General features: G+C 47.2%; 9 protein-coding genes and 1 non-coding gene across 10 annotated transcripts; 4 read left to right on the top strand and 6 right to left on the bottom strand.

The window, feature by feature from the left end:
• The first annotated feature begins 180 nt into the window (after positions 1–180).
• Positions 181–3,014, top strand: SPPG_00459 (uncharacterized protein). Its single transcript, XM_016748784.1, has 5 exons — positions 181–838; positions 947–1,099; positions 1,166–2,043; positions 2,117–2,754; positions 2,817–3,014. Exons 1-5 carry the CDS (start codon positions 699–701, stop codon positions 2,910–2,912), a joined length of 1,905 nt encoding a protein of 634 aa, XP_016612793.1. The 5' UTR covers positions 181–698; the 3' UTR covers positions 2,913–3,014.
• A 21-nt stretch (positions 3,015–3,035) lies between these two features.
• On the bottom strand, positions 3,036–4,979 carry SPPG_00458 (uncharacterized protein). Its single transcript, XM_016748783.1, has 2 exons — positions 4,029–4,979; positions 3,036–3,936 (listed from the first exon to the last, which is right to left on the bottom strand). Exons 1-2 carry the CDS (start codon positions 4,804–4,806, stop codon positions 3,167–3,169), a joined length of 1,548 nt encoding a protein of 515 aa, XP_016612792.1. The 5' UTR covers positions 4,807–4,979; the 3' UTR covers positions 3,036–3,166.
• A 118-nt stretch (positions 4,980–5,097) lies between these two features.
• On the top strand, positions 5,098–6,080 carry SPPG_00457 (uncharacterized protein). The gene has a single exon (XM_016748782.1). It carries the CDS (start codon positions 5,192–5,194, stop codon positions 6,029–6,031), a length of 840 nt encoding a protein of 279 aa, XP_016612791.1. The 5' UTR covers positions 5,098–5,191; the 3' UTR covers positions 6,032–6,080.
• SPPG_00456 (uncharacterized protein) lies at positions 5,912–7,368 on the bottom strand. Its single transcript, XM_016748781.1, has one exon. The coding sequence runs from the start codon at positions 7,295–7,297 to the stop codon at positions 6,098–6,100; it is 1,200 nt and encodes a 399-aa protein (XP_016612790.1). The 5' UTR covers positions 7,298–7,368; the 3' UTR covers positions 5,912–6,097.
• A 418-nt stretch (positions 7,369–7,786) lies between these two features.
• On the top strand, positions 7,787–13,052 carry SPPG_00455 (uncharacterized protein). The gene is made up of 21 exons (XM_016748780.1): positions 7,787–8,162; positions 8,230–9,231; positions 9,335–9,560; positions 9,620–9,704; positions 9,781–9,804; positions 9,867–9,968; positions 10,035–10,160; positions 10,235–10,385; positions 10,442–10,529; positions 10,591–10,743; positions 10,803–10,874; positions 10,938–11,045; positions 11,124–11,201; positions 11,263–11,292; positions 11,357–11,472; positions 11,536–11,613; positions 11,677–11,787; positions 11,847–11,989; positions 12,066–12,158; positions 12,228–12,548; positions 12,620–13,052. The coding sequence occupies exons 2-21, from the start codon at positions 9,020–9,022 to the stop codon at positions 12,931–12,933; spliced, it is 2,631 nt and encodes an 876-aa protein (XP_016612789.1). The 5' UTR covers positions 7,787–8,162; positions 8,230–9,019; the 3' UTR covers positions 12,934–13,052.
• Positions 13,012–14,525, bottom strand: SPPG_00454 (uncharacterized protein). The gene has a single exon (XM_016748779.1). It carries the CDS (start codon positions 14,136–14,138, stop codon positions 13,467–13,469), a length of 672 nt encoding a protein of 223 aa, XP_016612788.1. The 5' UTR covers positions 14,139–14,525; the 3' UTR covers positions 13,012–13,466.
• A 183-nt stretch (positions 14,526–14,708) lies between these two features.
• On the bottom strand, positions 14,709–15,742 carry SPPG_00453 (uncharacterized protein). The gene is made up of 2 exons (XM_016748778.1): positions 15,040–15,742; positions 14,709–14,972 (listed from the first exon to the last, which is right to left on the bottom strand). The coding sequence occupies exons 1-2, from the start codon at positions 15,462–15,464 to the stop codon at positions 14,849–14,851; spliced, it is 549 nt and encodes a 182-aa protein (XP_016612787.1). The 5' UTR covers positions 15,465–15,742; the 3' UTR covers positions 14,709–14,848.
• An 808-nt stretch (positions 15,743–16,550) lies between these two features.
• Positions 16,551–18,324, bottom strand: SPPG_00452 (uncharacterized protein; the record flags this gene model as incomplete). Its single annotated transcript, XM_016748777.1, has 2 exons — positions 16,551–16,768; positions 16,797–18,324. The coding sequence occupies 2 exons, from the start codon at positions 18,322–18,324 to the stop codon at positions 16,551–16,553; spliced, it is 1,746 nt and encodes a 581-aa protein (XP_016612786.1).
• Positions 18,325–18,663: 339 nt separating this feature from the next.
• SPPG_00451 (uncharacterized protein) lies at positions 18,664–23,053 on the bottom strand. The gene is made up of 2 exons (XM_016748776.1): positions 20,316–23,053; positions 18,664–20,248 (listed from the first exon to the last, which is right to left on the bottom strand). Exons 1-2 carry the CDS (start codon positions 22,919–22,921, stop codon positions 18,757–18,759), a joined length of 4,098 nt encoding a protein of 1,365 aa, XP_016612785.1. The 5' UTR covers positions 22,922–23,053; the 3' UTR covers positions 18,664–18,756.
• Positions 23,054–23,498: 445 nt separating this feature from the next.
• On the top strand, positions 23,499–23,570 carry SPPG_10015. The gene has a single exon. It is a non-coding gene; the product is annotated as a tRNA-Met (tRNA).
• The last annotated feature ends 2,282 nt before the right edge of the window (positions 23,571–25,852 follow it).

The following is a 25,852-nucleotide window of genomic DNA, read 5'->3' as shown; positions in this document are numbered from 1 at the left end:
CACAACAGAGTATTAGAAAACCTCCGGGGAAATTTCCATGTCCGTGGTGATAAAGACAAAAGAAACAAGCCCATTTTCAGCATTTTGGGGGAGCGCAAGTGCAAGCTACACACATAATTGTTTTGTGCGCGCGGCGACTTGCTCTTCAGCCAGTTTGGAGGTGACACGCTCGCATCTCATGATGATTCGACCTTTTTTGAGGGCACCAATCCCCAACAAACCCGTCAAGGTTCAACCATATCTAATTTTAGACACACAAGCATAGGATTCTGTTACCGACGAATCCAATTATAGCACCCTGGTTAAAAACAAGCTTGTTTGCTTTGATATACTGGCGTGACATTTGGATTTAGAGACGCTGTGTCTATTGAGCTTGCTGTTGGGTCCCAGCTTAATGTGGGGTGCTGGCCCTTGAGAGAAAGGATTTTGAACACTCTTGGTTTTCCGCTCAAGACAGATTTGGGTGCATTATCACATTCGTTCCTTGGTTGGCCTGCGGGAACTGTTTTTGCTGTTGTGGTTTTCGCCTTGTTGTGAACTTTTCCAACCCGGGCTCCCCCTTCTACACCAAAAAAAAAAAGCCGAACATCCCGCAGGACCGCACTGAGTTTGAATGTAAAGGTGGCCGCTTTCGAAACGGTACTTTTGAAGCACGTATTGCTACCCGCATTTGGATACCCTGAGAGAGTATAAACCTGATGACCGCCCCGGACGATTCTTGGTCGTGGGAGGTTGGGATCGGATTTGGAGTCGCTGGAACTGCAGTGGTGGTGTTCCACCTCGTTACGACGATATGGTGGCTGTTCAAATGGCGATCGCCAGCTATTTGGAATCGAAGGTATTGTGTTCTGCGTCGCCTGCTGCAGAGTTGCGCTCTTTCCCGCATGCCATCTTCTAATCATCCCGTTTTTTTCCTCCGACTGTTTCTTTCTTGTTCTTCCAATAGTCCATACGTAACCTTGATACAAGCCGTCCTCAGCTTAATGTATTTCGTTCAAAACTTTGCTCAAAGCGCCATTCCCCATATACCGTGCTTCATAACGGTATGGGGAAACAACTTTATCACGTCCCTCTGGTACATGTGCGTAATATGTCGCTCGTAAGTACACTCTGATCGCCCACTGGAAACCTCTTTTTGGCAATGAATGTTAAAAAGTCGCTACAGATTACGATTGAAACAGGAGAATGAAATGTTCGCTCGAAAATTGGAGATTCTAAGTAGATGCGGACCCGAATTCTCTGAAAAGACTCAAGCTCAGTCGATTTGGCGAAAGATGGCGGGCTTGAGGTCCTCAGAGGCCCTCCGTGACGATCAACTACCAAAATCAAATTCATATGCCGAGAGCAAGTCCGCTACAGGCACACAGGGATACGCTGAGCAGCCGGCTGCATTGGATAATGTCCCGCCACCACCATCCCCTCTGTACAATGATTTTACACTGTTTTCTGTGACGAAAGAGAATGCGCACCGGCAGATTGAGGTCAATTGGTATCTCCGTCAACGGGCGGCAGCGATCGATCAATGGATGGCGAGGAACTTTGGACTGTCAGTGGCCTTTGTTTTTGTTGTGACTATGATCATACAAGTGACGACAAAGACACATCGGATATGGCCGACAATTGCATGGACCCATACCTGCCCCATGGGATGGGAATTTCTCCCAGCATGGACTTTTGGTGTGGTATTCTTTTTTGTGGTGTGTCCCATCCTCCTCTGGAAGCTCCGCGCAACAAAAGATCCACACCTCGTACAGGTGGACGTTTACTTGTGCGTCGTCGTTGGGCTACCCTTTTCCGTACTTGGCCTCGTCTGGTGGGTATTTATAGATCCCAAGTTTCCCAACGCCTTTTCGGCCGGCAATGTTTTCTTGATGATGGTGGCGATTACAGGGCATGTATCGTCGATCGTTATGCCGCTATGGAAGGCAGTTATGGATGAGAAGCGAAAACGACGAAGAAAGTTGTTGATGAACCTGGAGCACTTTATCATGGTTCTGGATGATCCAGTCTTGTCCTATGAGTTCAGGGCGTTTACCATTGCTGGTAGGTGGATAACCAACATTGATGCAACAGTTCTGTGCGGTGCTAAATTCTTGTACGAAAATCCACTTTTCAGACTCGTGCGTAGAGCTCATAATCTTTTATCAAGAATATCAAAATCTACAGCGTCAAGCTCGAGCCATTCTTCTCAGTCACATCCCCCAGAGTGGTGATGGAGCGGCTAATATGACTACCGATAATGTTCTGCACCCACTTTCGGGATTCATCCGACGCCTCAGCAACTTTATGCAACAAACACCGGAAGATGTAGAAGATGCAGAGCAAGCTATAGGAATGGCCAACCCTGCCTCGTTACCGCCAAATTCCACTATATCCCAACCCGACGACGCAGGCAGTCGTTCCATGTCATCCACATCCCCTGCATCCCTTACGGGTTCCATCCGCTTATCCGCATCCATCCGCAAACACGTCCGAAGCATGTCAAATGTAAGCAGACACTCACCAAAAAGAAGAGCTGCATTAGATGGATCGGCCATGCCTGCATCTTTGGATGACTTGGTCGCTGTTTCCCCTGTCCCAAAGGAACTTCGACCATTGTTCGTTGGGTTTTTCCAAATGTTTGTAAAACATGATGCTCCGATGGCTGTCAATGTCTCGCATGAGGTATTACAATCCGTCGTGGGCAAGATTGAACGAAAGGAATTGGTAGTGGGTATGTTTGACAGAGTCAAAGACGAGGTGGTGAAAAATCTGGTAAGTATTAAGCGCCTGATGACGTACCATGCAGGGTCTGACTAGTAGTATTTTACTTTTAGTATTTGAACTGCTTTCCAAAATTCCTTCAAATCGAACGCGCAAAGGGGAATTATCTGCCGCCTGACGAGAAGATGATAAAGTATCCCGCTGCATGAACGAAGCCGACGGTAGAATGAATGGGAATATAAATGGGAGTGGACGGGCATTTGTCAAATTGCATTTTGTATTTATTCAAAAAGTATCAATTTCACTGCGCACTCGTTTGGAACTGCCCACGATATCCTTTTTGCCAGTACCGATTGATATATATTGACACACATTTTTAAGTTTACATGTACGCATTAAATTACATGAGCCTTGTAGCTGCTATACAATTTACAGATAAAACACAGTCCAGTGCACATTTTTCCTACGCCGTTGAAAATCCAATCCCTACTATGCTCAGTACCATCATCCCGAGAACCAGTCGCCAATTGGCGACAGCTCCTTTCCACGCGGCCGCCTCAACAGCCGCATCAAATGCCAGATAAGGTGCCCACAACCTACTCGGGTTCCACGTTTCAGGGTTTCCACCTTGCAATGTTTGCACGGCTCGCTGGTATTTCTGGTCACCGTACACCACCCAGGCTTCTTTACATAGCTGTGTTATCGCTTCACCATTTTGAAAAGCCCGGTTGGAAGGCACTGGCCATCCACTTCCATTTACGAGGGCAAAGGGGTACAAGAAGTCCAGTGCACGCTGTATGTTTCGTCCGTCGCTGGTGCTGACGGTAAAGAGGTCCACCTCTAACCCTCCGTTTTGAGATAGCGTTCCTAATGCAAATAAACCTTGAACAAAGGTAACAGATGATTCCCAACTGGAAGTTTTGGCCAGTTCGACTGGGATATTCCCGTTTGGTGAAATAGCAGTAGCAATCCGGTATGACGACCGGTTCCGTAAAACTTGAGATGCATCGTTTGTGCGATTTAAATAAAGAAGCAGGCTGACTTCTTGGACATCGTACCAGACGCCGCGGTAATCGGTGCGCGAGGACTCGTACTGTCCCCGTGGAGAAGTTTGTAGCCATTGTAGGTATGCGGTCGTCCAGTTTGTGAAGGAGGCAAGGTCTTTAGATGTTAAAGACGGGGAAGTACGCAAGAGACTGACACCGTCGATTAATTCATAGAACGTTGACATGGCTACAAAGATGAAAAGAAGCAGAAATAAATAAATCCAGTCAGCTTGGCTATTAACTTTAGCTAGGAGCGCAAGATTTCCCAGTATACTTTACCCATAAGACTGCCATTATAGGGCGCGAACGTGATCGACGTAGCAGGAACCTGGCGCTTTATTCTGGCTACTCCTGCAGGGCGCCCTGGCCACCCAACAGGAATATGATCCCACACATCATCTGTTGTTGTTCCTGGCCAGCCGGGCGGAATGTTGCTAGGGATGGTCACCGTCTGCGGAGCCGTTCTGCCTTTCACTACCTCAGCAAACTCCAAGGTCGGATTCATTCTCGTGGCGTCGTCCAGAAACCATTGACGAAGCCTCTTCACTCCCACATCAGCATATCTCACATCCCCCGTCCAAAACCAAGCTAATCCTGCATTCCAGACATCCTCTACAACCTTGGACAACCACGCCTCATCTGCCACCTGCGTCGACTCGGGGTTTAGCCGTCCATCTATTCGCACATATGGGAGTCCGTTCACGGTCAGATTATTTGGCCAAAAATATCGTGCAAGAGAGTAATAATCGTGCGGGTTGTTGGAAGGCGCCAACTGACTTTTATTCTTGGCCGTCACAGTGTACACAGTTTGATCGTCTACGGAAGCATTGCCGAGACGTGCCACGCGCTTGACAGCTGGATTCAGATCATCTAGACCCGATTGGTAGAGGTCCCGGTTTCGCCAGAGATTCAAGGCATCTATGTAGTATGTTTGAATAGAGTTTGGGAGGGGCTTTCCGGAAGCATCTGTGGGGTAAACTAGGCCGGATGCATACGGCAGCGTTGCGAAAAGGATGACACCAAGGAGATAGCTGAGAAGCGGTATCGTCGTGGCCATGCCCGTTTTCCCCAAACGGTTGCTAAATCTACTGCACAGAAACTGCAAAAGGCAAACGAGTGACACTCTATGTACACATGAGCTCCGCAGTGTGTTCCGCTAAATTCGCCGGATTCCTTGCACATGTACCGTTTTCAAGAGCGCGAATGAAACTTTAACTATCCAGATCTTTTGTTCTGCGCGTCGTCTTCCACGCGTTATTTTGATTATGTAATGAACGATAGTCACGTGTTATGAGATGAAACTCCGCTCCACGGTGTGACAATGTTTTCTTTTCCTTTGGGTGCTGTCGTTGCCAAGTCACATAATCTACTAGATCCACCCATTGACGATACCCATATCAGCATCCCCCGGTCCAAAACCATGCTAATCCCGCATTCCAGACATGTCGAAGCCAAGGTTCTACCCTGGAAGACTGTATTGGTTTAGTAACATCATTTTGAGTGCATCCACTGGAGCAACCCCCACATCTTCAACTGCTAGCTCTCCGCATACCAGTGCGTTGACATCGCCCCGAGATTCGTTGGAACGTCTCAATGATGCCACTCTGACGGATCATGTCTATTTGTGCCCTTCAAGTCCAAAAGGCACTAGACATTCTCTTTTCATCATCGTTACAAGTCGGTCAGATCGGTTAATTCTTGAAGACGCACGACATCTCTATATGCCCATTCATCCAGCCACAGAACCTGAAGAGATCTATCCCTACCCTGTCACCACAATCAATCCCATGTCGTCGGATCCCAACAAGAAGTTATGGCTTTATCTCGGACGGATAATGACCTTTCATGAAGGGCATCTCGATTTAGATTACACATTGCTGCGGAACGGCGTTACCAGAGATACCCTTGAGCGTATCAATGCTGCCGTATTTACAGTACACGGGCTGGCGAAAGCTCGGTATCATTTCGTCAATGCTCCATCTGATGCGGATAGAGATGATGATCGTATGCAGAGTCAAGAACCCAAGAATGAGGATACACCACGAAAACCAAACAATGAGAATGCGCCTGGAAAACGGAAGAGTAGCCGAAGTCAAAGACGAGGGCAAGGAGATCGTCGAAGTTCCAGTGAACATAGAGAGGTAAACGAATTTGGAGCGTTTCCGGCTGACTGGGACATTGATTTTCCTCTCTCAAATGATGATGAGGGTGTGCCGATGTCTGCTATCCCAGCGGAAGTATATGAAGTGGATGTAGATGTAGATGATAACTTGTGTTTCTGACTCCTATTAGTCTCTATTTGAATCACCTATTTTTCACTTGTTTGCCCAAAGTCTTACCAGCTTCTGTTACAAAACTAACATATTTGGTACGTCCATGGGTTTGCCATCAACTCCGGCACTATCTAACAAGGCCTCAATTACGGTAACGTCCATCAATGCTTCTCGCGGTGATAGATCTCCTTGCCCATACTCATTGTTTCGGACGTTCGGCAGCTCTGGAACCCGAAGAATGGCTTTGGCAAACGTCCTAAATTCTTCTTCGATACCATTGAACCCGAAAGTTTTTTCTACGACCTTTTCGCCACCTTCGGCGACCCACCACACAAAGTATTTTCGAGTCCCGTCAATTGGATCGGGTTTTACCTGAAAGTAGAGCGTACCGCTTTCGCATACCACCGTCAAGGATATTTCGAATGGTTTGCCCGACGCTGCAAAGCACATGTTAACTGTCCCACTTGGCAAAGTTTCACTTTGGGATCCGTCTCCTTGTCGCAATCGCAAAATGCCACTGATAAAATCCATCGGGGCGCAGTAATCTAACCACAGTCCTCCAAAAGCGCAGGCTCTATCAACTCTCCATCCTGCTGATGCAACCACTGCCCTTAAAACAGCAATCCAATGCACGCCCCCATCCATCAAAAAGCCACCAGGAAGCGTTGCGCCGTCGCCCGTCCTCCAGCCTGTTTTTACATACTGATTATCCTTTTTCGTTTCAAGGTAACATGTGAGCGCAAACGTTCGTACTCGTCCATTTCCGAGCGTCGAGAACAACTGGGATGCCCAAATTACAGCTGGTTCGCACCGCCAATTTTCGGCCACTTGCCATATCAGATGGCCGCCGTCACGAGTTTTGAGCACGTTTTCATAATCTTTCACCAACTGTAAGCCTTCTTGCACCCCGGTAGCAACGGGCTTTTCGCTTAGGACATGCTTGCCATGCTTCAACGCCATTTGGATAACTTTAATCTGTGTGGCACTTGGCAAGCAAATCACAACAGCATCCACATCCTCCCGCGATAGGAGAGCATCCAGAGTCCTTTCTCCATCTACATTCTCTCCTTGATCAAAATAAACTTTGGGGGCGCCGTGCAAGTAATCATTTGGAACCAATTCAGCAACTTTGCTGGCGGACGCCTCGGATCGACTGTAGATCGCTTGTAGTTTAAACACGCTTGGATGGGCTACAAGAGTCGGAAGGTGGGCGTTTCGAGCAAAGATCCCGGCGCCGAGAAGGGCAACACGAATCGGTAGTTCTGGTGCTTTCATGTCGAGAAACCCAGTTTTTGGGTCTTTGGTTGGGACATAAAGAAAGGAAGCTGGAAAGGGAATGCGTTGATGACAACATCCAGCAATCGATGGCACGTGATCTGTTTAGCCACAGTCCACCAATCTGTCCACCGTTTCCTGGACAAGTATCCATCTATTCTCTCCTGCATGTAAACATTGGCAAATACTCAAGAGTTTCATGAGCCTTGACTCTACGGTGGTATTGGAAGATGATTGCTTAATGCAAGATGCATTTGCAATTTATTGATTTGCATCCATGATATGGCATTCATCGTTAACCAAGTATTCCATGAAGTCTCTGGTTTGCATTTCAGTTGGAATACCGGGAATGATGGAATTTTGATAACAAGTCCTTCATATCGATATCCGTGCCGCATGGTGTGGCGGCTGTCCGCGCGCTCCGAATTGCGTGTGTCGCGCCTGCTTAGCCACGCGCATCAGAACACGATCGAGATCAGGACGCCATCATTAGGCCGTGCATGCGAACCGTAGAATGGGATATCTCCAGACTGTGCGAAAGTACAGTATCTATCGTCAGAAATCCAATCATCAGTCATACTCTAACTCAGCATCCAAAAGCTGCGGATGTAGCTATGGGTATTGATGTATTTCTGTAGGAGCCTGCATGTCCGTCGGCAGCCCGGCAACCGCTCATCGATTTCGGGGATAATTTGGTTTGCATTTTTGTGTTGTGTTGTGTTTCCTTTCGGGTCGGTCATGTCGCGGATTTGTTGAAAGGTTCTATCAAGATTTGTCGCAATGTAGAGTCGGGTGCTAGGCAATATCCTCAACTTGAGGAAGAGGTTTACAAGGGAGTTGTTTTGTCGCTAGGTTCTTGGGTTGGGTATTTTTCCATTCATGCGCTTTCTCACATCCGACGACACCTATCGTGATTATTACTGTCTTCACAGGCATATGCTTGCGCATGCATTTACCCTCTCATGGATGCAAGTGTTGAGGATTTGGAGTATTCAGGCGAGTTAGAGAACACTGACAGTCTTGGCAGAATATTTCAACTTGGGCGGATCCATTGACCAAGCTGTTACCATATTCGCGCATTCCTAACCAACACGGCAGCGTAAATGGACCTGTAATTCTGTCATTGCTTGGTACAATTCTGTGTCTCCTCGTCTGGCTTACTGAGTTTTGCAATATCTCGCCCTCTGACGAAGGCAATTTGAAACGAAACCGCTCCCACTCTTGCTGATTCCGGCTCATGCTTCCTTTAATCAATGACATGATTCAACACACAAAATATACAAAGAGAGAAAAGATGAGAGCATCCGTATGGAGAGCGATCAACGGAGCTAGTGAAGCCACATCAAGGAACTGCATCAAGAGCTTTAAAACAGTCCGACGCGCAAATACGACCCAGAATTGGAATGTGGTTCGAGTGTCGTAGCGTCATCATCGAACTATGCATGCCTGCCACCCCCAACCTGCACCGATCTCTCATTGGCTTTGGATACAGTGACATCTTCGTGGCTCTGATATGCTCCTACCATCACTTTAGCGTTCTGGTAGGAGCTGAGCGCGCAAGGTTTGGTTTTAGAGTTTGGCCGGTGGGCCACAACACGAAAGCAAGCGACATCCAAAAAAATAAACGAAAATAGACGCAACGAGAACGTATACCCTAACGGACGCTCGACCTTTTAACCTCACATCTATTGCTACGGGGTTGCATAGTGAATTAGTCTGCTCATGACAGCTTACCGAACGCGATCGGTTTCTCCCTCTGCGGCATCAACTGCACCACTCCTTCAACGGTCGAGCATTGATACAGCGGCAGAATCATTGACGGACTTGGAAGGCGATGAGGCTGATATGCAGGCTGCAGCAGCGGCAGCTGGAATACGGCTGAGTGGGCGACCCGACGCTGCGAGATTGTTGAATAATGTGGAGGAAGGTGTGGGGTATGTAGTCGAACTATTCTGGACTGTGCCAAGAATGGTCAATGTGAAATATACACATCATGAACTATGAAGAGGGTTCTAATTAGGGAACATGTTGCCCTAGATCCGATCCAGCGTCATTTTCTTCATTTAAGCGCAAAACAAGTTCTCGACGCACGTCTGGGATGGGGACACCAACTGGGAGTAGCAGCAGCAGCGCACAGCGGTTCTTGGGTGGACTAGCCGCATCATGGAGGTCATCCAGTTCCAGATCTTCTCATACAAGAGATGGGTCAAGTTTTATGCCCACTTCTCCGGGTGTTTATCATGGGCCTTCGAATGCGAATAAAGTAGGTTGAGATACCATGCGTTGCATGGTTTTATTCCGAATTCTAAGTGTACGTTGCAGATTGATGAATATGATCCAAGTTCTCTTGAATGGGCGATGGAAGGGACAGGGCGTAGAGTTGTGTATGATGATTTTACGACTATCGGTAATGTTGTCATCACATACATTATGGGAATCGACATGGGCTGACATATCAATATCTTCACTCTTGGTCGTTGTAGACTGGATTCACGATTTCTCCAAAGGTGAAATCGTCACGTCGTGTACCGGATAAAGCAAATGGCTAATAAGCAGCATCTCATTTTAGAGCGCGTCCGAATACGTAATCTTCAGAACCTCAGAGGCGTACGGGGAACTCTGCGAAAAGCTTACGATGCATGCCAAGCATGGATTCTAGTATTCATAGTTGGTGAGGACTCGGAAATTCATGATGCGGCATGTTGGCGAGCATCTCATCTAGTAAAAAAAATGTTAGGTGCGATTACAGGATGGCTGGCAGCGTACATTGATGTAGCGTCGGAATGGGCAAGCGATCTGAAAGAAGGGTATTGTAAAGAGGGGTTCTACCTGAACAGAAAATTCTGTTGTTGGCATGTGGAAGGTAGGATATCACGGCGTTTCGGTTTGTGTGATAACAGCGTACATGTTCTCATTTCATTCTCCTTTTTCTTCTAGCCAATGAGGAATGTACAGAGTGGGCAACGTGGAGTATGACTTTTAATGCGCAATCCGGCGCAGCAATGTGGGGCGCGGAATATTTCATGTTCACTGTATTCGGAACGGCATTTGCTCTCGCAAGTGCTGTACTAGTCAAAGTTTACGCTCCGTAAGCACATGAATTGGCATCCTTACTACGGCCATAATTCTGAGTTTGTTTGTTAGGTATGCGGCTGGGTCGGGTATCCCAGAAGTCAAGACCATCCTAGGCGGCTTTGTCATTCGAAAGTTTCTTGGAGGCTGGACGTTACTGGTATGTCTCACTAGTTACAACAAACGAACTCAATCTCGTTCCTAAAATTGAGTAATTTCAGATTAAATGCATTGGTCTTTGTCTATCGGTAGCATCAGGGTTATCGTTGGGCAAAGAAGGTCCACTCGTCCACGTGGCATGCTGTGTAGGAAATATTTTCCCGAGGATTTTTGACAAGTATGCAAAGAATGAAGCCAAGAAGAGGGAGATATTGGTGAGTGGCTTTTTCTAGTCGAATGTGCAAACAAATGTTGACAGTTTCTGGTTGTGTAGAGTGCTTCCAGTGCAGCTGGCGTGTCAGTTGCTTTCGGCGCCCCGATTGGTGGTGTGCTGTTTTCCTTGGAGGTGGGTATGCTATGTACCCTATATGACCAAAGACGCGAGGCTAATGCTGTTACGTCCATACAGGAAGTTTCCTACTACTTCCCATATAAAACCATGTGGAGATCATTTTTCTGTGCCATGGTTGCGGCGATCTCATTGCAATTAGTGAACCCGTTTCGGACGGGCAAGTTGGTACGTACCGTTATAGTCGTACAGATGATATTTCTCGTTGTCATTGATTTTCGGGTCAATGGTATGTTCGCGGCTTAGGTGTTGTTTGCGGTGGAATATAAAAGAGCGTGGCACGGGTTCGAGCTTCCGTTTTTTGTCTTGCTGGGTATTCTTGGGGTAAGTGTCCCCGCCAAAAACTTTTGCGCTATCTGTCCTCGCTCATTTTATGGACAATTAGGGATTGTATGGGTCATTTTTTATTCGAATGGTGCGTAGGGTTGTGTTCTTTGTGCGTGTTGTTTACGATATTTATCTAAATGTTTGAATACCAGAACATTCGGGTAGCTGCCTACCGTAAATCATCGTGGTTACGACATTGGGTGATTGCCGAGGTCGGAGTGGTGGCCATCCTTACCGCGCTCTTGAGTTTTGCGCATCCTTTTTTGAGGTATTTGCAAACTGGTTTAATAACAGATTCAAATTCGTAAATATTGATCATTTGGATGGTTAGGGTTAGCACTGTGGAGCTCGTTGCAAACTTGTTTAAAGAGTGTATTGACAATGAAACAGATTTTTACGGGCTGTGCAGGTGGGAGATTTACAAACGAGGTGCTCTTTGTTTATCTGGTGTGGTTTTGACGCTTTTGTACAGTGACCACGAGAATGCTTTGGCATCCGTGGTGAAATACCTGTTCCTAGCGGCGGGAATCAAAATCTTTTTCACAATCTTTACGTTTGGGATACGTGTTCCAGCCGGGATTTTGTGCGTATTTGGACTTGTTTTGGTGTAGTTGTTACGTGGACTTATTGTATTCTTTTTAGCATTCCGTCCATGGCTGTGGGAGCCTGTGTGGGGCGGGCCCTGGGTATCGGGATGCAGCTTTGGCAGATGGCGTATCCCAACATGTGGATGTTCAGTTCGTGTAAACCGCATGAGCAGTGCGTGACACCTGGGACCTACGCAAGTGAGTGGGCCTTTCAAAGTATGCAACAACATTTCAGCTTTTATTCATATGGATTTTTTTTTTATTTTTTTTTTAGTGGTGGGAGCAGCCGCGGCGTTGGGAGGCGTGACGCGCATGACAGTGTCCTTGACTGTCATCATGTTTGAGCTGACTGGGGCCTTGACATACAGTTACGTTTCAAAAACTGATTACCCATTCCCCAATGTTCAACAAAACTAAATACCCACCTTTTTGACAGTCCTCCCAATCATGTTAACCGTCATGGTCTCCAAATGGGTCGGAGACGCCCTAGGCAAAGCATCCATCTACGACGCACTCATCGAATTAAACGGCTACCCCTTCCTAGACGCCAAAGAAGAGTACACATACAGCACCACAGTGGGATCCGTCATGACCCGCGTCGAGGATCTTGAAGTCATTTGTGGGAGTGGGTGTACGTTGGAGGCTTTGAGTGAGTTGGTACAGACGACGGGGTTTAAGGGGTACCCGGTTGTAGCGGGGTTGGATGGGATGGTTTTGGTTGGGTATGCTGGGAGTGCCGAGTTGAGGTATGCCATTGGTGAGTTATTTTTATATTTATGTTTTTTTTTTTTGTTTCTTTGTGTGTTTAATGTAACTCTTTGGTTTTAGATCAAGCCCATCAAAACAGGTGTCCACCGACAACACTCTGCATCTTTACAGACCTCCAACAAGACACCGAAGACCCCTTTCTAGATTTCCGCCCCTGGACAGACCAAACCCCCATGACCATCTCCCCCAAATTCCCCATGGAACTCGTCATGGAATTATTCAAGAAAATGGGGTTACGCTATGTGCTTGTTGTGCAGGATGGCCGACTCGTTGGGATTGTGACTAAAAAGGATTTGTTGAGGCATGTGAGTTGGAAACGGGGTGATGAGAATGAGGATGTTGGGGGTGTGGGGTGGAATCGGGTCGTTGGGTAAAAGCCATTACTTTTTTTTGTATCTAGTCTTTCTTTTTTTTTTTTTTTAATGGATTTGATAGTAACGAAATAAAAGAAACACAGAATATCAATATGAAAATCACTTGGATATCATTTTGCCTACAAATCTCAAAGAAACAAGTTGCTTTGAACGACCTTCTGAATGTCCCCTTGTCTTTCATCTCTACCATCCACCATCCGATATACCCTCCCACGCTCTACAATCCCACCCAACACCCAACACACACACCCCAGAAAAAATAACGAATCAACGTTAACGCAAAACGCAAGAGAAAAAAAATGTATATATCAGAAAAAGACTGAAAAATACTAGCCAGGTTCCATATAAAATACAAAAGAAAACAGCAATAAAAGAATGTTTGGAAGCAGGAAATAACCCAACAAACTCTACGAGTTTGTTCTATGAGGTACTATAAAGGTTGGGAACGCGGTGGGGTATCGCATAAAAAGAACAACAAAAAGAACACAGAATCGTAATCCCATCTTTCATATCTCAAGGTCATAAAAAAAACTTTAAGAAACAGCTTGAGGTTGGGACTGAGCTCTAAACCTCCTCAATTCCGGAAACTCTTCCATAACATCCCTCGAAGGCCCGCTGGTACTATTCCGCGATTCATTCGATGTGCGCATGGGGGGTTGTGACGGACTATTGGATTCAACAATAACCGTAAACCGTCCGACTTTGGTAATAGCAGTGCGGTGTTCCGTGTGAAGCGTAGGTGGATGAAAAAAGGTTGGATCCAGAATCGTGGTGGTGGGAGTCGAAAGTGACAGAGCTGAACTCGAAAACGTGGTTAAATCTTCTTCTTCCGTGTCGGACATGACGAGGACTTTGATGTGCGCCAAGGAAGCGAATTCACGGGCAGTGAGTTGATCAGAGGAGATGGTGGACAGTGGATCGTGTTTTGGGTCGGGATCCGTTGGGATGGTATCGCACAGGACAGCATCATCATCTTGTCGGGACCGCATGAATTTCCCAACGACATGTCGTAAACGCTCACCCACCCCTCGTCGCCGTTTTCGCCTCCCAATACTATTCTCGTCGTCTTCATGGCGCTCTAACCCGCATGGTGGAAACGTTGACACGGAATCCGCGTGCGAAAACCCCAGGAAGGATAGGAGGGATGCCACCGTTGTTTGATGCGAGTAGGAGCGCTTCATTGGGAGGTCTGGGTGGATGGACATTGTTCAAAAGGACGACATTTTAAAGGTTTGATTTTGCAAGTACGGAGGAGCGAGAGGTTGGATATAAAAGCACACGGTAAAGTGTGGATGAGGTGAATAAAGAGAAAGGATTGCGGGGTGCCGACGGAACAAGGTGAGAAAAAACAATGACACTGTCTAAATGTGTTTATGTATCCTGACAAATGCAGAAACACGACAAGACGAGTGTCAAGTTTAGAATGGGTAAAGAAAACCCGGACCGTTTGTTCCAATGAGCCCAAAATCAAAAGAAATTGGGGACAAGATGAACAAACCCTTGTAGCAGAGCCCCCCAACACAAGAAATTCAAAAGTGGCGAAAGAGACTCCAATGAACAATCCACGTGGCTGAGGACGATGAGGTAATCATTTGGTTTTCGTTCGGACTTTCACGAGCTGATCTGCAAAACGGAACTATATGGAGCTATACCCACTTGGGCCATGAACAGGTTTCCTTTGTTTATGCATGAATGTGCTTTTTTTTGTTTGTGAAGGGGGAGAATGGGGCATATGGATTCCACATTGCATATGGAGCTGTTCCAGCAATGGATCTCCACAACAAGTTGGACGGGCATCCACCATTCCATGGGAGCTATACAAACGAATAAAAACAATAAAAGTACATGTTGATCATACATTTCAAAGACAATTAAGGTTGACAAAAAAATCCCTACAAACTACAAAAAGTAACAATTATGATTTAGCAATCCCAATAACGCCACAGGCAACCCTCGCTCCCGAATTCCCATTCGTTTTCGACGTCGGCGCATTCCCACGACCCAAATCATCTCGATTGGCATGAACGACAAACGACCTCCTATAACACCCCAAAAAAAACCATCAACAAAAAAAAAACCGATAAAAATCACCACTTGTTACGTTACCCAATGATATTATACCGTCCATCCAAAGCAATAACCGAATCCACAATCTCAGTATCAACAACTCCAAACTCATTTGCAACGATATTACCCAAATCACCGGCATGCCGTACAGAATCGGTCGGAGCACCATGGGTAGTGTTGTCAGGATTGAAGTGATCACCCGCTGCAGTGCAATTGGGAAAAATGGATCCAAAGGCGTGAACATGGAACCCGTGTTCACCCGGTGAAAGACCTTGAATGTAGAGTTTGAGGTGCAGACCGGTTTTGGTTTGGGTGATGTCCACGGTGCCGTTTATCTTTGTTGAGGCTGATGGGTCAGGTTGGAGGTAGGATGTAGCTTTTTGGGGGGTTGGGGTGTTGGTGCGGCGACATGGTGTGCTGCTTGCGAGGGTGAGGAGAAGACTGAAGAGGAGAGCTTTGAGCATTGTAAAAGAGCAAGAAAAACAAAATGTGTGTGTGTTTAAAATGTTCAAGTATTTTGTTTGATGTGGGGAAACGGCTGTAATGGTTGCCTTTATATAATACACTTTTGGCCCGTAACGTGCGCAACGCTATGCAAAAATCCATTTTTTTTGCCTTGTTCCTTTTTTGCTCGCACTAGCATGGAGTTTTCATTTGCATAACCATGTATCTCACATGGCGTCAAAATAGTTAAAAAGAGGGCATGGCCACATCCAGCAATAACACCTCAACGTCAAAAAGGAAAAAAAAAAAAAAACTATGCCAAAAGAAATAGATTTCCGCTCACCCACGCACGCACGCAAAGAAAACACGCAAAGAACACTTCAGAGCGAATCTGATGTCATGAATAAAAAACCCTTTTGCATAAAGAGTCAAAAAGAGACAATGCATTTGTGTTCACGGAGTTTTCACCAAAAATACGACAAACCATGCAACATGACATACAAACGCAGTAAATTGTTGGCATGTGGGGAAAAGAAGACTGTGGTAGATTGGCTATGCACACTCCCCCCTTGCCATGTGACTCTTCCAACTCTCAACGATAAAATACTCGACAACGTACATAGCCTCATACGGCGAGGACGGTGGATAGAGTCATCCGCATTGCTCGCCGCGTACACACTTTTGACATCAACACCCGAAGAAATGAATGAAAAAAAACTTATCCTGATATGCATCACGTAATCATTGTGGGGGATGGGGAGACATTTTAGGATAAAAGTTGTCCTAGTTTATCCCCACATTTGTAGACGATCTTATCTGAAGTACCAACTGGGTACATTACATAAAGAGTAGATTGGACGTTTAATGACCGAATACTTTTGCATCACTATGGGAATTTCCCACTTGTCCAAACCCTAGTTTATTCTTAGTGCGGAGCCGGTGGGTATTGGCACTAGCACCCGCACCAGGGATTGAACCGGCGACAACCGGCTCGGAAAACCTAATCTAACCAATCTAAGCTACGGCTGGAACACTCCTGCTGAACACTTCTGGTCTACTGTGTCCATCCAACATTGATTGCACGATTATCAGCATATTGCAGGTGCTCAGCGTATCTCGATTCCAGTAGCGCATCGTCCAGGCTTGCTGACAGTTAGGGTTGGTACAACCCAGCAATCCATGGACTTTTTCAATCTTGCCTTCTCGTCGTCGCCAAGGTCTTGAATGAGGTCGTGTTTTGAAACCTTTTTCAAGGAAGTCATCGGATGAACAGTGAGGGCAGACAGATGAGGTTTTATACTCGTTGAGAAGGAAGCAGTTGATCCTGTTGCACTTAAAGAGGGTGCGCCAACCTTTCGTCTTTGATGAGGTCTGAAATCTTGCAGTTCGACCGGCATCGCTCCAATCTCCCATCACAATGGTAAAGTTTTCACCGTACTTGTTGCATAAGTTGGATATGAGGTTCGATTCACTCTTCTGACGGTTTATAAATGCATGCCACTTCCACCGCGTGTGGGCAGGATGCGAATAGAAGTCCTTTCGACGATCCCAATCAGCGCAGCGAACGAGAAGGTAACGCATGAAGTCTATGAGGTTCATCGTCTTGTGGCTTGGGATACGTGATTCTATGAGGTCAATACTGCCAGCTTTCATCCGCTGCCGTTCTTTTGCAAATCGACGGCTTCCAGTCTCCTTGCAGCATTGATTGGCGGTGTAACGGAAGATGGTGCCCTTGTTGTCTTGGCAGTAGAGAATGTCGCGCTTGTTTGGATCGATAACGACAATGTTCTCTTGACAAGCAGATAAGTTGTTTTCCACATACAGCACCTTCACCTCAGCTGCTAGAGCCTTTGCTGACTTTCTCGCTCCGCGCTTTCCGTACTTGTCAGCTTCTGGGTGCTTTAGGTATACAGACACTGAGGTACCGTCCGTTGTGATTGAGCCTTCAAACTGCATATCGTGGCGAGACCGAAAAGCCTTGGTACGCAGATTGCAGATGCGCATCCATAAATCGACCTTCGCTACGGCTTCTGCATCTCGCCGCGTGATGCAAAGGATATGAGAGTAGAGGATGACGGTGTCGATCCGCACATGGCTTTGGATGAGGGAGCGGCGAAGTGGGATTGCACTGAACCGTCGAAATCCATGCTTTTCATATAGGCTTGACAACCGACAGTAGGCAGGGAAGAAGGCGAGAGGGTCTACAGCAACTGAATATGTGAGCGGCTGGTCGGAAAGGGGAATGAAGGACCACATCTCTTCTAGAAGCTCACTCTCTTCAGCGGTCAAGTCATCGAGTGACTCGGGCACAATATCAAAAAGGAAAATTGACTTCAAGTAGCATAGCCGAGTAAAGAAAGCTTGCCGCGCATCGCTTTTCAGTGGCAGTCGCTGCTTGTGTCCCTTCACGTCGAGCCGCAGATTGATATACCGAAGGAGCATCTGCATGAAATGTTCTTGAACGTTGACTTTCAGGTTCGCCATCATACTCGCTGTCAGGTAATTGACTGATTGCTGCTCGCCTCGTAGATTTGGGTGAACGAAGCCGACGATTTGGCAGTACCGTTGAACATATGGCAGCAAACAATCCCGCCATGCCTTCTTTGCTTCCTTTCTTGGATGCCAAGCCTCCCCCTTGTTGAGAAGATAGAGAATTGCTTCGATGGTCTCCTCGTTCACGGTGAAGGTTGGTGCAGATAGGATGTAGAATTTGAGAGCGTGGGAAGCGTGGTCGGCGAGTTGATGGATGATGGCGATGTAATCTAGAAGACGCTGCCGGTAGGTCCCATTAGGTAAGAAAGCCTTTGCAAAGGAAGTCTTGTTGCATGAATGCAGACAGGTAGGTCGATTGTCGAGTTTTTGCTTCTTCTTTGGTGGCATGATGATTGGAATAGAAAAATGGATGAAAGCCTGGGAAATGGGAAGAGAATGATGAAAACCTGGGAAATGGGCAGAGAAGGCGGGTTTATATAGAGATATGACAACTGCGCATTGGACCCGTTTTTCAATGGTGGAGCAACTGCAGAATATTCAATCCGTTCATTGCCGCACATATTGGACCCGTTTTTAATGGTGGAGCATCGTTTGTGCATCGAACCATTATCAAATCATAGTTCATGAGTCTAAATCGAGTAAAATTATGATTCAATTGGTTGGAATCACTGTACTAGTGCCAATACCCACCGGCTCCGCACTATGGTTCATTCTTGAAAAAACATTGTCCCATTCAGTATTCTTTTCAAGGGCATGTATTAAAATCTAAAAAGAACAAAAAAAATACAACACACCAAAAAAACCCCATTCCCAAACTGTCTACCCACTCAAATCCTGCTGAACAACCAACTGATAATACAGTCCCCGTTCGGCAATCAAACTCTGATGAGTCCCCGACTCTGCAACAACACCATCCTTGAATACATAAATCACATCAGCATCCTTGATACTACTCAACCGATGTGCAATAGCAATGGTCGTACGGCCCCGGGAAGCTTTATCAAGGGCGGCTTGGACGACTTTTTCAGAGGTGGCGTCTAGGGCGGATGTCGCTTCGTCGAGCAAGAGGATTTTGGGGTTACGGATTAAAGCACGGGCAATGGCCACGCGTTGTTTTTGGCCGCCAGAGAGTTGGGTGCCCTTTCCGCCTAGAGAGGTATCGTACCCATCAGGTAAGGATGTGATGAAATCGTGAATGTTGGCGTCTTTGGCGGCTTGGATAATGGTTTCGTCAGAGGGCATGGAAGGGAGGCCGTAGCAAATGTTTTCCTTGATGGTTAGGTTGTAGAGGTTGGGCTCTTGGCCTACCAGAGATACAATCTCGCGGAGGTTGGAAATGGACAGGGAATTGATGGGTTGGTTGTCAATGGTAATGGTGCCAGAAACAGTGTCGTAAAATCGTTCCATGAGGCCAATGGTGGTGGATTTGCCGCAACCCGAAGGGCCAACCAAGGCAACGAATTGGCCTGGTTTGACAACAAGGTCGAGGCCACGGAGGACCTTGATGGATGGCCGGTTGGGGTAGACAAAGTGGACGTTTTTGAATTCAACTTTGCCTTGGGTGGTAGCCTTGTCCAAGCTCGTGCCAGAGGGGTCCCAGTTGTCAATCGGGGGTTTGCGCTCAAAGAGGTCCAACATGTATTTAGCGGAATCGTGCGCTTTACCAACATCGGGCATGAGCGAAAAGACACGGCCCGCGGCTTGGGAGGCAAAGACAATGGCCATAAACGTTGTGAAAAAGGTGCGCACACCGTCCGAGCCCCCATATTCTCCCGTGACAATGAGTTTACCACCGTACCAGAACCCAAGGGCGTTGATCAAGAACGTGACGGTTTGAGAGAAGGCGTAAATGGCGGTATTCCCAATGGCATTTCGGCGACCGATTCGTAGAGGCTCTTCCAAGTCGTGGTGGTAGACCTGAGCCACATCCTCTTCACGACTGAGGGCCGCAACGGTGCGCATGGCTGCCACGGCTTCACAAGCAACTTGAGCTGACCGCTCATAGTAAATCTTTGTGGCTTGGTTCCCCTTTCGAATCAAATCCATCCGGAGTTTGTTGGCGGCGACCATGAGTGGGAGGGTCGACAAGACAACCAGACCGAGCTTCCATCCCGTCGCGACGGCTACAATAGCACCGCCGAGAATTGACGTGGTGAGTTCGAGGAGGTTACCAGCAATTTGGCCAGACATGTTTTGCACATTTTGGGCGTCGTTGGAAAGGTTGGACGTGAGAGCTCCGACAGAGTGTTCTTCCACGTCAAACCACGCAATATCTTGACGCATCATGGTCCGGAACGACTTGTCACGCAGGCTATAAATTAAAAAAGCGTCAGCTCAATGTCCCATATAATTAAAAAAAAAAACCAAAAAAAACGTACCGAGTGGTCAACTTTTCTCCCGAAATTCCAAACATGGTAAACTTTATAAAACTCGCAAACAAATTGGCAATCCCAATCACCAAAAACATGAGCGCCCAAAAATCTGCATCGTGCCGTAATTTGGCATCGTCATTCACGATGAAAAAGACGTTGATAAAGTGTCCAAAGAGGATAGCAAACACGGGTTGGGTGATGCCATTGACAATGGAACCGAGGAGACCGAGCGCAATGTAGTGGGCTTCCGCACGGTTCAGCTTCATAATCTTGTTAAAAATCCGGAGGGTGTCGAGAGTCGAAGGTTGAGGTGTCTTGCCAGGTGTTGACACGTCTGGTATGCTTTTACCCGAACGGGTGCTATGGGTCGAGTGCACAGAGTTGGCTCTGACAAGACCCTTTGCTGGTTCTTGCTCATCCTCAAGGGCAACGGCGTCAGGGTCCACCTTGGGTTTCGCCTTTTCTGCTTCTGCTTCCTTTTTGGCGCTAATCTGCTGTGCTTCCACCAACTTACGGTAAAACCCGCCTTCTTTTGCCACCAAGGAATGGTGAGTACCCGTCTCAATGATTCTGCCTTGGTCCATGACAATGATATTATCTGCGTTCCGAATGGTGGAGAGTCGGTGGGCAATGACAATGGTCGTACGGCCTTGCGCGGCGCGGTCAAGCGCTTCTTGGACCAGTTTTTCAGACTCGGTGTCGAGGGCGGACGTGGCCTCGTCGAGCAAGAGAATCGGTGGGTTCTTAACAATGGCTCGCGCAATGGCGATACGCTGCTTTTGACCACCCGAGAGGAGCAGACCGCGCTCACCAATGCGGGTTTCGTACTTTTGGGGTAGGGCCATGATAAAGTTGTGGGCATTGGCAAACTTGCATGCCTCGATAATCTTGTCCATTTTCTTCTCTTTTGGCAGTTGTTCGTCGGCTGTGCCAACGAGACCGTGCGCGACATTCTCCCACAAGGTCCCTTTGAACAGGACGGGTTCCTGGGTCACATAACCAATTTGCTGACGGAGCCATTTGACATTGAGGGTGGTAATGTCAACACCGTCGAGATGAATAGTGCCCGATTCTGGGTCATAGAAACGTTCGAGGAGCTGAATAATGGTCGACTTTCCTGAACCTGAACTTCCCACCAACGCACAAGTCGTTCCCGGTTCAATGGTCAAGGTCATGCCGTGGAGGACAACGACTTCGGGACGCGAGGGGTATCGGAATTTCACGTCCTTGACGACAATGCGGCCATGGACCTCGTTAGGGCGGTAACCGCCTGGGGCTGCCGAGTCAATCTCGGGCAGGCGGTCAATGGCTTCAAACAAGGTTGTCCCCGCACCAATAGCAAAAGAAAAGGCAGTGACTTCACTCGAAGTACCAGCGAGGGCAAAGGCACCAATGAGAACGGAAAAGAAGCATGTCATAATGTCTCCGGGCAGGACTTCCTTGTCCACGAGCATTTTGGAGCCGTACCAAAAGGCCAAGGCATATGTCGAAAAAATGACAAACTGGATGCAGCCCCATCCCATTCCCGTCACGATTTGCTTTTTGATGCCAAAGACCTCGGCCTTGCCGAGCAAGGAATAGTAGACTTTGGCCATTTTTTCTTGGGACATGAACGAGGTGACGGTGCGAATCGAGGAAAAGGTTTCTTCAGCGACATCACCGGCGGACGCGTACGAGTTGAGTCCTTCACGGGTATACTTGCCGACAAAGCGTCCCAAAAAGGCAGCGGTGATGCCAATGGCGGGAACGCAGCACAAGAGGACGAGGGTGAGTTTCCAGCTGTGGGAAAAGGCGACGGCGAAACCAGCGACAAAGGTGGCAAAGTTCATGAAAAACATGGGTACTTTTTCACTAATGCCATCCTGAACCATTTGGGTATCGGTGATGATGCGGGTGGAGACTTGGCCTCCACCAGTCGAGTCAAAATAGGCAATGTTTTGACGGAGGATGGCTTGGAGGTAGCCTTCACGGATGCGATGGGAAATGTTTTCCCCGGTAAAGAGCCAAGTGGCCATGTAAATGTAGGTAGCAAAGAACATGGCAATGCCGAGGTAGACAAAAATGAGGGATTTCTCATTGATGGTGTCTTGCATGGCGTCCTGGATGGCGGATCGTTGGATGGGAGTCAACGCTGACATGTCTGTGTTTTGCACGGCGCCAAAAGTGTTTGTCAAGTCACCAAAGATGATGGTCATGAGCGGCAGTACGGCCCCAGCACCGCAAGCAGCAATGAGACCAATGACCATCAAGAGACGCTCCAGATTGGTCGAGTAACGCATCAAGAGGGCCATGTAAGAGATGCGCTTGACAGGAGCGGGTTTGGAGGCGGGAGGGGCGGGCGGTTTCTCTGATTTGACAAGTGCATATGTTTCTGCGGTCTCTACGAGGTCTTTGGGGCCGGATGCAGCGGGAGCAGGCGTAGCAGAGATGGAAGGAATGACGGGAAGGGATTCATGCAATGATGATTTGCGAGAGCGAGTAGACTTGCGATCGTCTTCCACCACCTTGTAACTGTCATTTGTGTTGTTGCCAGCAACCTCTACAGGTGGATCCTCCACCTTGTTGACTTGTACCATTTCTGGCAGTTGTGATGATGATGGATGATCTGCCATCGTTGCGCGAGAGCAATGCGTGTGAATGTGAAAAAGAAGCAATCGTTTATATATGAGAAAATCAATAAAAACAAGTGGGAATATCGGGACTCCGACCCTTTTTAGATTGTGTGACTGTGAAAGACTGGGGAAATGTCCGAGTGTTCCAAATTTATCCGGATTCCATTCAAAAACAGAGCGCGTTCTATTTCCGTGGAGAGAGTGGGAGAGAGTAACTAGTAGTGTTGTGTGAATGGGGGGAATGAGGGTAAATAGAGGGGATATGTGAGAGATATTTTTATTATTATTGGACTTATTACTAATCTACTCTCTTCTCTCTCTCTCTTGTCTGTATCGTCTCTCTACTCTTCCTGATCAAGTTGCTTATCCTCCTACTCTATAATGTCCACTACAAACGGCTCTCTCAATATGGCAAGTTTTTAAGCCGCAAAATCATTTACTACTTTTATTCTTTATTCTTGCTGACATATTCATTTCTACAACTGATTTGTTCTTTATAGAAACACTTGGATTTTGCCATCACGCACGTGTCCCTTGCTAGTGATAGAGTAACTAATGCACATTGGATTGTTAGCACAGCACCATAGCGCAGAGGAAGCGCGCAGGGCTCATAACCCTGAGGCCCCTGGATCGAAACCAGGTGGTGCTATCTACAATCACCCCGCTATGCTTTTTGTCTAGTTCATTTTTCTACATGGCCTTGCAACCCTAAACGGAGGTTTAGATCCTTTTGTGGGATATCTATCCCTGATCAATGACCTTTTTTTGGAGGTTCCGCCAGTGACAGCCGAAGCGGCGCTGCTGGTGCTATGACACCTTCCATATGACCATGATTTAATCGACACACTCTGACGACTTTGGATGGCCCTTTTGTGGCTTTTATATTTATCAATGAGGAACGGTCAAATCTTTTCAACTACCAGTACGTCAAATTCCTACGGGAATGCTCAACTTAATACATCCCAAAGCCATTCCCTCCCCACAACAATCCTGTTTCTAAAATGTACATTTATATACACGCCAGTAACCCTATGCTACCGAGAATATGCGTCTTGACGCCTGAATACACTGGGTACGGACCGCCGATTACTTTTTAGCATCTTTTTCCGCCGTTACTGGCGATTTCAAATCCTTTTCTGCCGCTTTCGCCAAAATCTCATAAGTCTTGCTCCCCTGAGACTCGAATCCGGCCACGTGCTGGAACTCTCTCAAGCTCCAGGTGGGTGTAGGCTTCCACTTCTTATCGGTTCCAGTCAGTTTCTCTTTCTAACTCTCGTAGGTTTCCGTCAGTCTTTGAAGGCTTGTTACCCATATTGAGAGAGTTCAATGGGATTGCTTCAGGTAAAGAGTATGATACAGAGGTCGAGAAGTAATGGGCAGGCTAAAGGATGTCAGACGCCTTTTATAATATACCCAAGGTCATGATTTCCAACGTCAAATCTGCATGTTTGGTCCGGAAGGTGAATTTGGTTTCGCTGGCTGTCAACGTCGGTGTTCATCCCCGTCTCCCTTGTATATCATAAAAGGGCTAAAATGCCGACTTGTGCAAAGCTCGCGGCTGAGAAGCGCGGTGGTTGCCCTCGCGTGACTTTGCCAAGGTGGTCGTACAAAGATATGCAATTAGAGTTGTTAAACTTTTGCTCCTGGTTCCGATTGGAACTTTTTTTATCTTCATTCAACATACACTCCGCAACCGCGTTGTCCGCTTTCGATCGTGCTATTTTAGCAAGAATGCAACTTGTTCAGCTCTGGATCGGACCGCTAACAGATGTATACCATGGGCGGGGTTCTCTGGCTCCGTCGTTTTACCGTTCAATGCAACTTTCCACGATCTCAGCAGTTATCGGAAGCAGCTGCCGGCCACATTCAACATGCCCATTTGAGCATGAAGGAGTTCACCGACAAGTGTGGAGCTTCCGTTATTCAACAGTCTTGGTTTTCCTTTCTCTGACAGCAGGCATCGTGCCTCCGTCGGTTTGCCATTCAATGAAAGCCTCCTGATCACAACAGTTATCGGAAGCAGTTGCCGGCCTTGCTCAACATCCCCAGTTTAGCATAACGAACCCCAGTCGGAACTATCGTATGCCTTTTATTTCATCATCAAATGAGGTGTTTTTTATCTGACGCTTTTCCATCGTACTATTGCACCCTGAGCTGCTCCCAATTCCTTCATTTGCTGCCTGACGCCCGTTGTGAGGCATTCCTGAGCATATATAAAGCCGTGGACTCTCTGGGTTCTTTTCCCTGTGTCGTTGACCTCTGGCTCTTTCTTTTGATTTGTCCAGGATATACACGAAGCAGGTTAGCCGAATTCCACTTGTGCTTTTCGAAAATTCTTGTTGTCTTACACTGTTGTTTTTTTTGTTGTAGTAATCACTCAACCCGGACGTAAATCAGAAAGTACCAGCATCATGAAGTTTTTCTCTCTCGCTTACATTATAGTCGCTTTTGAGCTGCGCTTCTTTTGTCCATAGTGACATTGGCGAGAAGATAACTAACGCTGCTAACGCCATTGCCGCCGGCATTTCAAACCAGTTAATAGCCAACGTGAACAATTCACCAAATCCTTGGCCTTGCGTCTCTCTGACGAAACTGGGATGACCGTAGCAGTCATTAATATGGGGTTGAAGCAACTTGCAACCGGGCAGTACACTGTAAAGCGTGTCGGCTACGACTGCGGATCGTTATTCAACAACTATCACGATTACAACGTGTATGTATTCCCTTGCCAGGGATATCATGTCGGAAGTCTTCGCAAATGGGGGGAGGGCGGATATGCCAACTGGGCTGTTGTAGGTTATACGGAATGGGTTGATGATAGCGGTTTCTGGATTAACTGTGGCGGGATTGCTCCCCGGAAGAAGACCCTTGCTGGAAATGGTACCATTATTCCTCTTGAATAGTCTTGCAGTAGATCAGAATCAACAAAGT

The sequence above is a fragment of the Spizellomyces punctatus genome, assembly GCF_000182565.1.
Source record: "Spizellomyces punctatus DAOM BR117 chromosome Unknown supercont1.1, whole genome shotgun sequence".
NCBI classification, from domain to species: domain Eukaryota; kingdom Fungi; phylum Chytridiomycota; class Chytridiomycetes; order Spizellomycetales; family Spizellomycetaceae; genus Spizellomyces; species Spizellomyces punctatus.
Note: the sequence above shows the minus strand (reverse complement) of the source record. Positions and strands in the feature narration are given on the sequence as shown.

Excerpts from the sequence above, each read along its gene's own strand:
- SPPG_00459 (XM_016748784.1), top strand. The coding sequence starts at position 699 with ATGACCGCCCCGGACGATTCTTGGTCGTGGGAGGTTGGGATCGGATTT. Across the intron at positions 2,044-2,116 it reads CAGGGCGTTTACCATTGCTG|ACTCGTGCGTAGAGCTCATA; the intron begins GTAGGTGGATAA and ends TCCACTTTTCAG. Across the intron at positions 2,755-2,816 it reads ACGAGGTGGTGAAAAATCTG|TATTTGAACTGCTTTCCAAA; the intron begins GTAAGTATTAAG and ends TTTTACTTTTAG.
- SPPG_00458 (XM_016748783.1), bottom strand. The coding sequence starts at position 4,806 with ATGGCCACGACGATACCGCTTCTCAGCTATCTCCTTGGTGTCATCCTT. Across the intron at positions 3,937-4,028 it reads CTATAATGGCAGTCTTATGG|CCATGTCAACGTTCTATGAA; the intron begins GTAAAGTATACT and ends TCATCTTTGTAG.
- SPPG_00457 (XM_016748782.1), top strand. The coding sequence starts at position 5,192 with ATGTCGAAGCCAAGGTTCTACCCTGGAAGACTGTATTGGTTTAGTAAC.
- SPPG_00456 (XM_016748781.1), bottom strand. The coding sequence starts at position 7,297 with ATGAAAGCACCAGAACTACCGATTCGTGTTGCCCTTCTCGGCGCCGGG.
- SPPG_00455 (XM_016748780.1), top strand. The coding sequence starts at position 9,020 with ATGACAGCTTACCGAACGCGATCGGTTTCTCCCTCTGCGGCATCAACT. Across the intron at positions 11,202-11,262 it reads TCTTGCTGGGTATTCTTGGG|GGATTGTATGGGTCATTTTT; the intron begins GTAAGTGTCCCC and ends ATGGACAATTAG. Across the intron at positions 11,473-11,535 it reads TTTGCGCATCCTTTTTTGAG|GGTTAGCACTGTGGAGCTCG; the intron begins GTATTTGCAAAC and ends TTGGATGGTTAG.
- SPPG_00454 (XM_016748779.1), bottom strand. The coding sequence starts at position 14,138 with ATGTCCATCCACCCAGACCTCCCAATGAAGCGCTCCTACTCGCATCAA.
- SPPG_00453 (XM_016748778.1), bottom strand. The coding sequence starts at position 15,464 with ATGCTCAAAGCTCTCCTCTTCAGTCTTCTCCTCACCCTCGCAAGCAGC. Across the intron at positions 14,973-15,039 it reads GGACGGTATAATATCATTGG|GAGGTCGTTTGTCGTTCATG; the intron begins GTAACGTAACAA and ends GGGGTGTTATAG.
- SPPG_00451 (XM_016748776.1), bottom strand. The coding sequence starts at position 22,921 with ATGGCAGATCATCCATCATCATCACAACTGCCAGAAATGGTACAAGTC. Across the intron at positions 20,249-20,315 it reads GGAGAAAAGTTGACCACTCG|CCTGCGTGACAAGTCGTTCC; the intron begins GTACGTTTTTTT and ends TTTAATTTATAG.